This window comes from Talpa occidentalis, unplaced genomic scaffold (assembly GCF_014898055.3).
Source record: "Talpa occidentalis isolate TD23 unplaced genomic scaffold, MPIMG_talOcc4v2.1 talOcc4.14, whole genome shotgun sequence".
Taxonomy (NCBI): Eukaryota; Metazoa; Chordata; class Mammalia; order Eulipotyphla; family Talpidae; genus Talpa; species Talpa occidentalis.
The window spans coordinates 20645659-20661957 of NW_023601433.1; the positions used below are offsets into that span (position 1 = coordinate 20645659).

At 38.9% G+C, this 16299-nt stretch overlaps 1 protein-coding gene across 4 annotated transcripts in view; it reads right to left on the bottom strand.

The window, feature by feature from the left end:
* NVL (nuclear VCP like) overlaps positions 1 to 16299 on the bottom strand; it is a 79926-nt gene that overhangs the window by 33884 nt on the left and 29743 nt on the right. For all 4 annotated transcript variants that reach the window (XM_037510172.2, XM_037510174.2, XM_037510173.2 and 1 more), the window contains 5 exons: positions 15875 to 16139; positions 12549 to 12767; positions 10415 to 10519; positions 5972 to 6034; positions 2916 to 3035 (listed from right to left, as the gene is read on the bottom strand). In XM_037510172.2, coding sequence (XP_037366069.1) covers positions 2916 to 3035; positions 5972 to 6034; positions 10415 to 10519; positions 12549 to 12767; positions 15875 to 16139 — 772 coding nt within the window. The remainder of the gene's footprint in view (positions 1 to 2915; positions 3036 to 5971; positions 6035 to 10414; positions 10520 to 12548; positions 12768 to 15874; positions 16140 to 16299) is intronic.

Consider the following 16299-nt stretch of genomic DNA (forward strand, 5'->3'; position numbering starts at 1 on the left):
GATAATGAGCTTAACACTGATTTCTCCAGAAATAAAAATCTGGTGCACCTTATTATACCTGACAATTAGGAGATTAACAGAATCATAATCCAGACCAAAAAAAGTACTGGATATAAGCAAACAAAAATTATCCTATTTAAGCAAGGCAAAAATCTCAGAATCAATATAGGAAAAGGTTGATAGATTTTACTATATTAAATAACACCTTACACTAAAAAATAGAGGATAAATGCTAACACTGGGGGAAACAGCATCAACACACGAAAGTAGACAGTGAACTAATTTCCATTATGCATAAAAGGCTCTAATAAATCAATAGAAAAAAATACTTCAATAACAAAAGGGATAAGCATATGATAAAATACAAATTCACTGAAGATGATCAATCTCACTGAATGTTGGAACATGAACACTAAAATTTACCATCACAGTCTGCAAATATAATTGACAAAAATAAACATAGGCTTTATACATTATTGATGAAACTGTTAAGAAATTATTATTTTTTAAAAAGATTTATTTATTTATGCATACAAGAACTGGGGTGCAAGCCAGAGGTACAGGGGGAGGGGGGTTAAGAGGATTCACCAGGGACAGAGTGGGGAAGAAAACAGGCAGACTGACTGAAATACACTGCTGAGGGGAGCAGCAGGCAAGACAGGAGAGGTCTGCTGCGCCATGTGGGTGCTCCCTGGCCAGCCGGGGATTGAACTTGTGCTGCAGTGGCTGCGGATTGCTTCATAATGCTGCTGTGCTTTGCACCACCAGGGAGGCCCAAGAAATTATTTCTATATTCTGTTGGTGAGCATATATACCTGGCAGTTTTTGTGAGGGAAGATTTAGTATTAGCTTTCAAATGATATTATGTAGAATAGTTTGTAAAATTGCACTTCCAAAACTCTCACATACTTCCACATATGCACAAAGATAAGAAAGTTTACAACAGTAGTTTGAAGAAGAAACAAGTGGAAACAATCTAAATATTCAAACCTAGGGAGTTACTACATAAATTCTTCTGTATCCAGATGGTACACTGTATGTAACAGCTATAATAATAAAATCATTATGTTTCATGAGAATATTGTCAAAATAGAATGACCACATATTAAAAGTTAAAAAAATCATACAAGTTTTTAAGTTTAAGAAATAAGTTCCAAGAATGACAAGTACTAAACACAAAACTTAGCAATAGTAATTTCCAAGATTAGGGAAGAGAATGAACAAGACTCACTCTCTTTATACCTGTATTTATTTGGATTGTGCATAAGCATGTATTGATGCAGAATTTCTATAACAAAGGAGTATACACTCAAATTTTCAGAATCCCCTTCAGGTGAACATATTACAAAGGAAAACATCAAAATACAGAAATGCGTGGTAGTAGACAGGCAAGAGAGAACACCAGTAGAAATGTAGTTCACATGGGTACACACTTCTCTAAGAAGTGGTTAACTACCTCAACAAACCCCTTGAAACTGAAATTTCCAGTTGATAATAGCAGCATTAATAAAAGGGACTACTGACAAATGAAGGGTTTAATCACAGCAAAAGAAAAGGGAACAGAATGGAGCAAAATGCCATTTGTGCCCACCCAGGGATTGGTGGGAGGAGGAAGGGTAAAATCCAGAGCATACCATGCCCCAAGCAACTGGATACAAAGGGTAGATTTAGGGGCCTCCCTGGGGGCACAAGGGGTTAAGCATAGCACTATAAGGCTATAGGCAGCCACTGCAGCACAAGTTCGATCCCTAGACGGCCAGGGAGCTACCCAAATGGCGCAGCAGACCTCTCCTGTCTTGCTTGCTGCTCCCCTCAGCAGTGTGTTTCGGTCGATCTGCCTGTTCTGTTCTCCACTCTGTCTCTGGTGAATCCTCTCACCCCCCCCCCCACCTCTGGCCTATACACACCAGTTCTTATATGCATAAATAAATAAATCTTTAAAAAATAAAGTGTAGATTTACTCTGGGCTCCACATGAGAGATTGAAATATGATAGGCAGGAGAACCTGGCAATGATCTCTGCCCTGGCCACTGACACCACTATCAGAAAAAAGACAAATAGGAACTATATAGGGTGATATTTTATGAAGTGATTTCTACTGGACATAGAAACAAAACTGCTATATGTATCACATTAATGAACTTTTGTTTTTGCAACTTTTGGATGTTATGGGAGAGTTTAGGCAAAATGAGGCATTTAAATAAGATGTTTCAAGGTCTAAGAACAAACAGAGTAACCATTTGAAAATAAACAACAAAAGACTTTGAGGTTTCAGAAATAGAGCCACTTCCTCAGTCATATTATAATAAATGTAATTAGTCTTTGGTATGTTCTTCAAAGCTTTCTATATTCTTTATATATATTGTGCTACACTATGTTTCTAACTCTTATATAACAGTGCTCTTAATGATAAATGCTTTCTGCACACTCACTATACTGAGATTTCTAAAATCTATGATTCCGTGTAGTGATATAAGAGGTATTCAATGCAGACCAACTTTATATCTCCCTCAGACAGTGATGGTGTCAAGCCTCAAAGCCTATTACTTAACCCTATTTAGAGTACATGATGTCTTAAATTACATTTATCCTGTCTCAAGGACCTATTTAACTGAAGAGGATCTTAAGATGGTAAGTCAGGCTATTCAAAATTGTTATCATTTCCAATCCCAACTACTTACTTGTATGAATCAGCTATGTACAAACAAAATAATATTCAGAGAAAAAATGGATCTAGAGAATAAAAATATAACTGGTACCCTAAGCCCCAATTTCAAATTCCTAGGTTTCTTCATCTAAGAGTCTCAGTGTTCTGGAAGAACGACTTTTTTAAGAAGTACCTAAGTTGGAAATCACAAAAATCTGTATGGTGCTCAAAAAAAAAAATCTATACATGACTAATCTATGATACCTACCTCCCGGTCTGATCTTCGAGGGCATAAGGCATCCACTTCATCAAAGAATATGACACAGGGTGCTGAGTTCTTGGCTCTTTGGAAAACCTGTCGCACAGCACGTTCACTCTCGCCAACATACTAAATAAATACAGAAAGGAAATAAATAGGGACAGTTCAATTTTGGGGTTTGGGCCAAATGATAGTGAAGTAAGTTTTAAATGACACTTGTGTGCCAGAGCCCAGAAAGTGTTAGGTTGAACTAAATGCAACCGCTGATATTTAACCATTTTTGACCTGTTATTATAGCTAATTATATGTGGTTCAACTTAATAAAATGATCTCTTTATTTAAAGATATAAATTTCCTCATTTATAAAATGAAGACTAAATGGAATGCAACGTCTTCTCTAGATTAAAAAAAAAAACCAAACCCATAATTCTACCATATTTTAGAACAGATGCCTAACCTTTATGTATTTAAAATATCCAGCCGTACTTTTCATTATTTCAACTGTATTTTAAATGCACACAAGACAATTTACTGTTTGACTATCATTTCTACACAAGTCATCAAGCTTAAAAAGGAGCTATTCTGTCATACAGAGTCAAAGGAAGCAAACTGAGCCAGTTAGGCATCTGACAGATTTCATAGTGGCATACTGTACATTAAAATCTATTCAAAATATACACACAAAAAATCAGGCAATTCACCAGCAGCCATAACATCAGGACTAATTAATATGAGAAGTTATAAGTAAGAACATGCTTTTTGGGCCTCCCCAGTGGCGCAGCAGGTTGAGCGCAGCGCGGTAAAGCTGTCCATAGCCTCTGCAGTGCAGGTTCAATTCCCAGCCGGCCAGGGAGATACCCACATGTGGCGGCAGACCTCTCCTGTCTCGCCTGCTGCTCCCCTCAGCAGAGCTTTATGTCTGTCTGCCTGTTCTGCTCCCCACTCTGTCTCTGGTGAATTCTCCTACCCTCCCACGCCTCTGGCTTGTACACCAGCTCTCATATAAATAAATAAATAAATAAATAAATAAATAATTAACTTTAAAAAGAACATGCTTTTTTGCTTTTGGTTAGGCATAAGAAAGTGTTCTCATAAAATTTCAAACTAGTGGACTAAGAGAAGCAGCTTTTGTTTTTTTTTAAAAGATTTATTTATTTCTATGTATACAAGAACTGGGGTACAGTCCAGAGGTGCAGGGGGGTGAGAGGATTCACCAGAGAGAGTGAGGAACAGAACAGGCAGACTGACTGAAACATACTGCTGAGCAGCATGCGAGCCAGGAGAGGTCTGCTGCATCATGTGGGTTGCTCTCTGGCTGGCTGGGGATTGAACTCATGCTGCAGAGGCTTCGGATTACTTCACAGTGCTGCACTTAACCCCTTGCACCACCAGGGAGGCCCCAAGAAGCAGTTTTTTAGCAATAAAACCACTGAATAAGAATCTGAAAACAGGGCCGCCCTGGTGGCACAGTGGTTGAGCGCTGGGTTGCAAAGCTGCCCACAGCCTCTGCAGCGCTGGTTCAATCCCCGGCTGCTCCCTGGCCACTGGAGGAGGGTCCCACATGGCGCTCAGACCTCTCCTGCTGCCCACTGCTCCCCTCAGCAGTGTACTTCGGTCCTTCTGCCTGCTCTGCTCCCCGCTCTGGCTCTGGTGAATTCTCTCACCCTCCCAAGCTTCTGACTGTACCCAGTGCTTGTATAAATGAATAAATAAAAATAAATCTTAAAAAAAAAAAAAGAATCTGAAAACAGGGCCTCCCCTGGTGGTGCAGGCGGTTGAGCACAGCGCTGTGAAGCTGTCCGCAGCCTCTGCAGTGCCAGTTCGATCCCGGCCAGCCGGTGAGAATCCCACATGGTGAACAGATCTCTCCTGTGTCGTCCACTGCTCCCCTCAGCAGTGTATTTTGTCAGTCTGCCTGTGCTGTTCCCCGCTCTGTCTCTGGTGAATCCTCTCACCCTCCCGCACATCTGGCCTGTGCCCCGGTTCTTGTATGAATAAATAAATAAAAAGAAAAAAAGAAAAGAATCTAAAAACACCTTTCCATAGTGCCAACTATATCATAAAGTGTTTTTTTAGGTTAGCTTATGACTACATGGCCATAAAATTAATTAAGGCCTGACTACATCACAGATAACAGTGATTAAAATGTCTTATTTTTTTCATTTGGTAGAATTTTCTTTCCCTGGCATCTGCAATTTTCTTTATACTTTTGACCAGTCTGCTTCCCTTACTTCAACTGATTTTCACAGGAGAACCTCCAAACAATTCTTGAGTTCTAAAAGATTCCCATTCCCATGCATCTTTCTCATCATTACTGTCTCTTTTTTGCTATTATAGCACTTTCCATTGTTAAACATTTGAGTCAGTCTACTTTCACTATATTATCTCATAATGTCCTTGGAAAGCAGAAGTCATGACCATTTAAAATTTTCTTCTGATCATAACATCCTGCATAGGGTACATATATAGGTCAATTTAGTTTCCTGAAAAATCTAAGTCGCAAAAATTATGTTTGGAATGTTGAACCAAATTACGCAGTAGAGGGCCTTCCTGGTGGCCTAGGGGTTAAGTCTCAATGCTATCACCACTACAGCCTGAGTTTGATTCCAGGCCAGGGAGCCAACCCACATGTGGTGTAGCAGACCTCTCCTGTCTCGGCTGCTGCTCTCCTTACAGTGTTTTTCCGTAGATCCACCTGTTCTGCTCCCCACCCTGTCACTAGAGAATTCTCCCACCCCCTGCACCTCTGGCCTGCACCTCAGTTCTTCTACGCAAAAATGAAAATAAAAAGAACTGTTAAAACTCAATAGTAAGAAAGCAACCCAATTTAAAAAAATTAAAAAACAATTTTCTCAAACAAGTATGCAGTAGATATTTTTAAAAAGCATGCAGAAGATATTTTAAAAGAAATGAAATCTGGGGTGGGAGAGAGATGAGATGGAAGAGAACAAACCATATAGTTTGATTTTACCAAAATATCACAACTTGTGGGCATTTTACCCTAAAATTTTAATGACTACTACTTTTCCTTATCTAAAATAATGGATAAAACCATAACAACTTACCATATTTAGTAATTCAGGGCCCTTGACAGATATAAAATTTAGCCCAGACTCATTTGCAACAGCCTAGTAAGAGGAAATACAAGAACGCAAATAAGAAGAGTACACAATGATAATAACAACAAAAATTTATGACAATGCAAGGGCTTTTTGTGGGTTATACCCTATCTCCCCGTTTTTATAGTTGCCTATTTCTTATTAGAAGAGACAAATGGAAAAAGAGAACATGGGTAAAAGGAAAAGGTAAAGAACATTATTGATACTCTTTAACACTTTCTAAAAATTACTAAGACAGATAAGAAATCAGATGGAAATGACACAAAGTACTTACGCAAACATTGTTTATGCAAAGATGCTTTATGTAAACAAATATGGATCCCCACTTGGAATTCCAGTGAAATCATGATCTCTGTATCAAGAAAGCATTGCTCTGCCCAATGAACACAATCATTCATCCATTTGTAAACCAAAACCCAAAAACATAAGCATCAGTCTACATCAAGGCTCAGTTTTTACAGTTTTTAATAAAGATTAAACTACATGCATCAAAGTCAGAATAAGAAAAGAGAAAAATATAGTTATGTGTATAAGAATCCGAGGATTACAATCTGAATGCAAAGATGAAACCTAAATAAAATCATTTGGAACTTCAAAATTATTTGGAAAATAGTTTCCCACTAGAACCTGGTATCTGAGCTCCACATTTATATTCAATATATTCCTTAGCATTTCCATTTGATTTTACAGGTATAATCTATTATTTCCAAACAGGGATCTTGATTCTCTCAGCTCTCTTCAAATTCTACACCCCAAACTTTTCCCTTCCCATCTCAGGAAGTACAATTCCTAAGCCAAAACCTTCCTATGTCCCTTGATCCTTTGTCTTCTTATGTCATTGATGCATCTGCAAGTACTATTAGTTCTTTTTTTTTAAGATTTATTCATTCATTCATTCATTCATTCATTCATTCATTCATTCATTTATTTATTTATTTATGCAAGCACTGGGTACAGTCAGAAGCGCGGGGAGAGTGAGAGAACTCACCAGAGCTAGAGCGGGGAGCAGAACAGGCAGAAGGACAGAGGCACACTGCTGAGGGGAGCAGGCAGGAGAGGTCTGCACGCCATGCGGGACCCTCTTCCAGGTGGCCGGGAATAGCCAGGGATCAAACCGGCACCGCAAAGGATGTGAGCAGCTCCGCAACCCAGCGTCCAACCACTGTGCCACCAGGGAGGCCCAAGTACTATTAGTTCTAATGCTAGAATATATGTGAGTGTGACATTTCTTCACTATACTATCACTCAGACCTGGACATGCCAAAAAACAAAAACAAAAACACCCAGCCCTAACAAAACAAAAAACCTAACTGGTTTCCTCCTTTCATTTCAGCTCCCCTCCAATCCATTCTCTACACTCAAGTCTTAAAATATACATCAGATAGTATGTATAGGTTTCTCATTTATCTTCAAGGACAACCTGAAATATATACCACAATATATGTCACAGTTTCTCCTTAATGCGGCCACTGGCTCTTTCTCTGGTTCTGTAACACACCAAGTCCTTTCCCACTTCAAGGGTTTTGCAGTTGCTAATCCCTCTATCTGAAAGACTCTTCTTTCAATGTCTTCTTATGTGTCCAGCTAGTCCTTCAGGACTCTTGTTAAAATAGTACCATTCTTTGAACATTAGCTACTTCCAAATCAATCACAAAAATCTGTTATTTCCATCGTGTTAGCTGAATCTACAATTCTATTATTTTACTTGTTTCCTGCCTGCCTTTCTCAGACAATAAATTCCATTCCAGTATCTTATTCTCTAGTTTATCCCAAGCACTCCAAACAATGAATAACAGTAGTTCAATAAATGCTTGAAAAAATGAATGCATGCATGTTCTATCATGCAAAATCTCCTAATAATATGGATTATCCACATTTCTCAACCTTTCTCTTTTCTGCTGCCAATTTTATAGCTTTCCGAACTCTTAGTCAGCAGATGCACAACCAGAAAAATATGACTCATCCACATTACGTTTTCAACACCTGTGTCAGGTAATTAAGATTAACCTCATTAAAACTCATTAGTTTCTGAAATTACTGGAAATTTTCTTAATCTTATAAATGAAAATACAGTGAGCATTTTTTTTCATGAATTATCATGAATCTTGTACTATTTGTTCCATGCTATACGTTAGATGACTGTTTACTCTCTTTTCAGTTTCCTTTTTATTAGAGATCCATGCTCAGTGTGTTTGCTCTAATTATCATAAGCTTTTACTTTATGCTATTTACATACTTACTATGTGTGGTTTTCAGAAAAAAAATTTTTTTACTTTATATCTTTCATGAGGTACCATTATTTTTCTATCCTTGTTAATTTTTTCACAATATAGGATTTCTCCCCTTAGGTGTGGTCACCTTAGTTCTCTCACCACCAAAGCACCCATAATCCTCTACTACAGGGCCTCTACTGGTGGCGCAGGCGGTTAAATGCCCCTCTGTGGAGCTGCCCGCAGCCTCAGCAGCACTGGTTCGATCCCAGCCGGCTGAGAGGGTCCCACATGGCGCAGCAGATCTCTCCTGTCTCGCCCGCTGCTCCCCTCAGCAGTGTATTTCGTCAGTCTGCCTGTTCTGTTCCCCGCTCTGGCTCTGGTGAATTCTCTCACCCTCCCGCGCTTCTGACTATACCCAGTGCTTCTATAAATAAATAAAGAAATCTTAAAAAAAAAAAAAAAATCCTCCACTATAGTGTACTGTCCTCTCCCCTTCCTCATTCCCTACCCTCCTCTTCTCCTCCCACCTCCCTGCCCCCACCAATGCTTCAGATCTATAATCTGCTTTCAAGGGTCATGTATTATATGTATTATGTAATATACTGCCTGGGATCACAGATCCAGTGAGTTGTGAAATCCATCCATGGAGTCCTAGTCCTAGGTAAGAGTCCTACTCCAAATGACCAGTTAACAGAAAAATGACTGGAGAGAGAGCTACCACTCTGCTGGCAAGTAGGAAGGGATGGAGAAGGCAAAGATAAGGAAAATCTGATCTATGATGTTTTGATTATCTAAGGATTTCAAATTCTCCATATTACCTTCTTTCTGCCGGGAATAGGACTAATCCAAGGCAGATATAACTAACTAAAAACAATTATTACAAGGCACCCAGGTGAAGGAACTGCATCTGCCTGGATAATTCACACACTAACATTAGGAATATCTATCTACTTTCTAAAATAGCTGTGAAAAAGTATAGACCAATGACGATGGTGTCTCTCCCTCCTCTGTCCCCAAATTCCCTGTCGTGATGCCTGGTAAAAGTAATGAAAGCATTAAGCAAGAAAATTTAATAACATAAGTAAAAATACTTTTCTTTAAAATTACATATATACTATATATGTAATTATATACACAAATGGCACTATAGTTATTTGATATTTACTTAAGAGTCAAACTAGTGGGCCTCCCTGGTGGCATAGGGGTTAAAGTCTCAGCGCTATCAAGCCATCTCTAGCCCCTGTGACATGAGTTAAATCCCCAGACAGGGAGCTGACCCATATGACGCAGCAGACCTCTCCTGTCTTACCCGCTGCTCCCCTCAGCAGTATATTTCAATAGATCTGCCTGTTCTGCTCCCCACTGTCTATGGTGAATGTGCTCAGCCCCCGCACCTCTGACCTACATCACAGCTCATGTATGCATAAATAAATCTTTTAAAAAAGAAAAGTTATTTGGAAAGACATTCGATAAAATTATCATCTAAGGTGTGAAAATATAAGTATAGGATAGTTTAATGTAGTGTAATGTTATTTTAACAGGGGATCATTTCCACAATTTATAGAACATTTTTATGGCGGAATACTACACAGGTATTAAAAGTTACTAATGTGTACCTATATATAGACATGGGAAGATATTCAAGAAATATTGCTAAGTGAGGAAAAGCATGTCTAAAACCCTTGAATTTGTAGAAATATGCATAATATACATCTTATCTTAATATGTATGTATAGAAAAACATTTAAAAAATATTGACAATGAAATAGTAGTAGGTGAAAGGATTATATTATTAAAAATAATTTTAAAAATAACAAGTGCAAGGAATATAGAGGAAAACATTTAGTTATACATAATAAATACAGCAAAGCATGAAACAAGGTCAGCTACAAACTGTAATTCTGCAATAAAACTAAAAGCTATAATACATAGAAAATATAATTGCTGTGTTAAAATTGATGGGATATGGTTGATTAAAAAATTTTCCCCCAAATTTCCAATGATGTATACTTTATAATTGAAAAAAAAGTGGAACTTTCCTGAAGAAAGTTGTCAGTCTTGCTTAATTGAAATTTTAATAGAAATTACGGCAAAATATTTCACTGTAGCATCTACAATTAAATTCATATTATCTTCCTTGATAGTAAGAAATAAAACACATGAACTGCTACCATACCTTTGCCAGCAGAGTTTTCCCACAGCCAGGAGGACCAGCAAGGAGGACTCCAGCTGGCGTCACCAATCCAAGAGCTTTGAATTGATCTGGGTTACGTACTGGTGCCTGCAAATAACCCAGCAGCAATCCATTACAAAGGTCCATTTCATAGTGCATATTTATATGACTGCCAGAAGCATATTTTCAGCACTGATCATGAGTCCTAAAGATAAAAACAGTATGCACAGAGTACTTATCTCTGTTCAAAACACGAGGAATACTGGGATAAACCAAAAGTGCTTACACTTGATGTTAAGATCTGGAAATGTTTTAAACAAAAATTTCATTTTCAATTCAAGCTTTTTAGCGAACAATCTAAATTTCTAGGTTATAGGAATTTTACACAAAGGCTCCCCTTTTTAAAAAATCAGAAACAGGGCCTCCCCGGTGGCGCAGCGGTTGAGCGCTGGGTTGCGAAGCTGCCCGCGGCCTCTGCGGCGCCAGTTCGATCCCCGGCTGCTCCCCGGCCACCGGAGGAGGATCCCACATGGTGCGCAGACCTCTCCTGCCACCCGCTGCTCCCCTCAGCAGTGTACTTCAGTCCTTCTGCCTGCTCTGCTCCCCACTCTGGCTCTGGTGAATTCTCTCACCCTCCCGCGCTTCTGACTGTACCCAGTGCATGTATAAACAAAACAAACAAACAAATATAATAAATAAATAAATAAAAACATGCCTCTATAAAAAAAAAAAATATAAAAAAAAAAAAATCAGAAACAGCAGTACTCTACATAATCAAAAGGCAAAAAAAGCTGTTTGCTATAATCTCCATATATTTTCTCTTTCAGTAATTACCTCTAAATGAGCCATACTTTCTTTTTTTTTTTTTTAATAGAGGCATGTTTTATTTTATTTTATTTATTTGTTTGGTTTTTTTTTTTTTTTAAATATTTTTTTTTTTTTAAATAGAGGCATGTTTTATTTATTTATTTGTTTGTTTTGTTTATACATGCACTGGGTACAGTCAGAAGCGCGGGAGGGTGAGAGAATTCACCAGAGCCAGAGCGGGGAGCAGAGCAGGCAGAAGGACTGAAGTACACTGCTGAGGGGAGCAGCGGGCGGCAGGAGAGGTCTGCGCGCCATGTGGGATCCTCCTCCAGTGGCCGGGGAGCAGCTGGGGATTGAACCGGCGCCGCAGAGGCTGCGGGCAGCTTCGCAACCCAGCGCTCAACCGCTGCGCCACCGGGGAGGCCCTGTTTGTTTGTTTTTGTTTATACATGCACTGGGTAGTCAGAAGCGCGGGAGGGCGAGAGAATTCACCAGAGCCAGAGCGGGGAGCAGAGCAGGCAGAAGGACCGAAGCACACTGTTGAGGGGAGCAGCGGGCGGCAGGAGAGGTCTGCGCGCCATGTGGGACGCTCCTCCGGTGGCCGGGGAGCAGCCGGGGATCGAACCGGCGCCGCAGAGGCCGCGGGCAGCTTCGCAACCCAGCGCTCAACCGCTGCGCCACCGGGGAGGCCCTAAATGAGCCATACTTTCTTAATGAACCATGCAATGATGTGTAAAGTGAAATCAAACCCAGTTTCATGGTGTTAAAACTGCTCTGACCCTTAAGAATGTTTAAGGGTTTAAAGAGTATTTCTCAATTTCATGTTGAATGAAACCAGAACTTTTTTAAAAACTCATACCAGATAAAATTAAGTATAACCAAATAATTAGTCTAAAAGAGATCTCACAAGAATGAAAAACTGGGGCCTCCCTGGTGGCGCAAGGGCTTAAGTCTCAGCACTATGAAGCTATCGCAGCCACTGCAGCACAAGTTCAATCCCAGCCAGGAAGGTGACCCATATGGTGCAGCAGACCTCTCCTGACTCGCCCACTGCTATCCTCAGCAGCGTGTTTCATTCAATCTGCCTGTTCTGTTCCCCACTCTGTCTCTGGTGAATCCTCTTAACCCCTGTACCTCTGGCCCGCATCCCTGCTCTTATATGCATAAATAAATCTTAAAAAGAAAAAGAAAAACTATTGTTAGGGGCTTAAAAATAATATAACATAAAAGAAAACATACAGTCAAGTCAGTGTAGACATACAACCTAGTATGCATGCACGGTGTTTATCCAGCACATATGCTAATGACATTTAGCATCAAATACACCTACCAATATGGCCATGGTGAGCTCTTCTCGAATATCTTCCAGGGCACCAATATCTTCCCATGTCACATTAGGAACAGTTACAAAGCCCTCCCTTTTGGCAGAGGGTTGGACAGAAGAGAGAGCAACAATGAAATCATTCAATTCAATGCACAGCCCTTGCAGCTGCTCCTCAGAGAGGGGGTCTTGGTTTCTTAGCAACAATAGCAGCCTTTGTAATTCATCCTTGAGGGAGCAATTGAGGGGAAAAAAAGAAAAACCATAAAGTTTCTTGAAAAGGTTACTTTTTGTCCTATTTAAATCATTACTGTAATATTTCTATAAGTTATAAATATTTCTGTACTTTAATAATTTTCTCCATTATCATGTTTATTTTATTCTAAATGGAATTAATTTGGTCAAGGAATGGTGTTCCAACTATAATCAAATATGGATGATTATATACCATACTAGGTCTAGATATACCAAATACAAGCAGCTGGTAACCATACAACAATTATGTATGCATCATTTTTCATTTATAGCTACTCAAGAAGCAGCTGAATTTTGATGAAGTTAAAACCAAGTTACTCTGGTGGCAATACAATTTCATAATATGATTCCTCGATGATTTATCAACTAAGTAGAAAGCAGGCACACTCTTCCTAGAATAACTGAATATTGAACTTCAAAGGCAGACTTCTTGCTTTGTGAAGAAATTGAAAGAAGAGGCATAAAAAAATAAGTAACTGAGTAATCTAATTTACAAAATTCTAATTCATGTGTAATATTTTAAAAGGAACAAGTCTATTATTTTTAATAAATATAACTATAAAATATAATGAGTAAGGAAGAAATAAGCAATATGAAAACAAAGACCTGGATCTAAGTCCTTCTTTCCACTAGAAAATAGAGGTTTATGTGACCTTGTCCAAAGCACGAATTTTTTTGTAGAATTTTTTTTAAAGTTTATTTTATATATTTTTTAACATCTTTTTTCATTTTTGTACAATGTATGCATTTTCTTTTTTTTTTTTTAATAGAGGCATGTTTTTATTTATTTATTTATTTGTTTGTTTGTTTTCCTGTTTATACATGCACTGGGTACAGTCAGAAGCGCGGGAGGGTGAGAGAATTCACCAGAGCCAGAGCGGGGAGCAGAGCAGGCAGAAGGACCGAAGCACACTACTGAGGGGAGCAGCGGGCGGCAGGAGAGGTCTGCGCGCCATGTGGGACCCTCCTCCGGTGGCCGGGAGCAGCCGGGGATTGAACCGGCGCTGCAGAGGCTGCGGGCAGCCTCGCAACCCAGCGCTCAACCGCTGAGCCACCGGGGAGGCCCTAATGTATGCATTTTCATCTTGGTTATCGTCCCCATAAAATTCCCACCACCCCTGTTTTGATCCTACTCCCTTCTCCCTCCTCCTTCCCCCTGGTAGTGTGTGTCTGCTTTATAGCTGCCTGTTTATTCCCAAATATTTGATTTTTTTTGTTTCAATAATACAAGGGATGTTTTTTTTTTTGTTTTCTTCTTCTTCAGATTTATTGTTTGTGTATAGGAAGGCTACTGATTTTTGCGTGTTGATTTTGTATCCTGCCACTTTACTAAACTGATTGATTAGTTGAATTAGTTTTTCCATGGAGTTTTTGGGGTTCTCTATATATATTATCAGATCATCTGCAAATAGCGATAGTTTAACTTCTTCCTTTTCTGTATGTCTTCCTTTTCTTGTATGTCTTTCTTATTTTACTGGCTAGGACTTCCAGAATTATATTGAAAAGCAGTGGTGAGAGTGGACATCCTTGTCTTGTTCCAGATCTTAATGGAAACGCTTTCTGCTTTTCGCCATTGAGAATGATGCTGGCTATGGGCTTGTCATATATGGCCTTTATGATGTTGAGGTATGTTCCTTGTAGCCCAAGAATTTCAAAGACTTTTATCATGAATGGGTATTGTACTTTGTAGAAAGCTTTCTCAGCATCTGTTGATATTATCATATGGTTTTTATATTTCTTTTTGTTGATGTGTTGGATAACACTGATTGATTTTCGGATGTTGAACCATCCTTGTGTCCCTGGAATAAATCCTACTTGGTTGTATACCACATCTTCTTGATCCAATCATCTATTTTAGGGCATTTGGGTTTCCACAGCTTACCTATTGTAAACAGTGCTGCAATAAACATAGGGTTGCAGGTGCCCTTTGGAATTAATGTTTCTATGTCCTTTGGGTAAATACGTAGGAGTGGAATTGCTGGATCATATGGACGCTCCATCTTTAGCAGACTGAGGAATTTCCACACAGCTTTCCATAGTGGTTGGACCAGTTTACACTCCCACCTGCAGTGCAGGAGAGTTCCTTTTTCTCCACATCCTCACCAACATTTGTTGTTGCTAGTTTTTTAAATATGTGCCATTCTCACAGATGTATCTCATTGTAGTTTTGATTTGCATTTCCCTGATTACAAGTGATGCTGAACATTTTTTCATATACCTGTTGGCCACTTGCATTTCTTCTTTGGAGAAGTTTCTTTTTAGCTCTTCTGCCCATTTTTTGACTGGGTTATTTACTTTGTTTTTGTTGAGTCTTGTCAGCTATTTGTAGATTTTTGTGATCAAATCACGATTTCTTAGTTTCTTTGATTATAAAATGGGGAAAGTTTTTATGACAAAGTTATGTGGATCAAATTATGCAATATATAGGGGAAGGCGACTGTATACACTATAAAATGCTACATAAATGTTAAACTGAGTTTTCATGTTTTGCAAGACTCTTGGACTGATAAACATCCCTCTACATACACACGACTGTCCATCCAGAGCTATTTGCAGCTAGGGATATGGTATGGTCAAGTCAAACTAACCTGGCCTGTCCAATGAAAAGGTAAAGAGGAAATATAATAAATGCCCAATATTCTCACAGAAAGTAGCAAACTTTTTCTGTAAAAGGCTAGATGGCCCACAGTGGAGGTTGTGTGGGTCATAAAAATCTCTGCTGTAAGGACTACTCCTATGTGAATTCTATAAAATGCAAAAGCAGAAACAGATAATATGTGAATAAATAAACACAGCTGTGCTCCAATATAACTTTAACTTACGGAAACAGGCAGTGGGTGAATGGGCTATAGTTTGGCAACCCTTGTCCTAGAATGTCACAATCACTCTAAAAATTATTTATTCCGAATGAAAGAGTAAAAAAAAAACGACTTGCACTTTTGAAATTCTAGACATGCTAGTAGTAATTGAGAACTAAAGATAAAATGCGAATAAAACAGAAAATTACAAACCTCAACTATATTGACACCTACAGGTAAGATAACACAAACTATGAACACTTAAAGGAGAGTTTAAGGTACCTGTATAGATAGCACCTGTGTTTTAGTATTGTGATCAGTTCCAATCATTTCTTCCTGGCTTTTTCCAGAAGACAGCCCTTCAGTCTCAGGACCCTTCTTCTCCTGCTCCTGTAGCTTCATTAAGACCCTATTGACTGCACACATGGCTGCCTCCCGGCAGAGTGCCATCAGGTCAGCACCCACAAAGCCTGGCGTTAAGTGTGCTAAGTGACGAAAATGGAAAGTCTCAGGAAGTCTTAGTTTTCTACACAAAGTTTGAAGTATTCTGTAAAAAAGATGAGAGGAAAATTCAGATTCCTAACCTACTAATAAAAACAAGTCTCCAAATATATTTATTTGAAGTTTTTCTTCTCTGCCAGTGCATACAATATAAAATCAAATAGCTGGTCCATTGGATGAATGCTAAATCACTATTACATATCCCA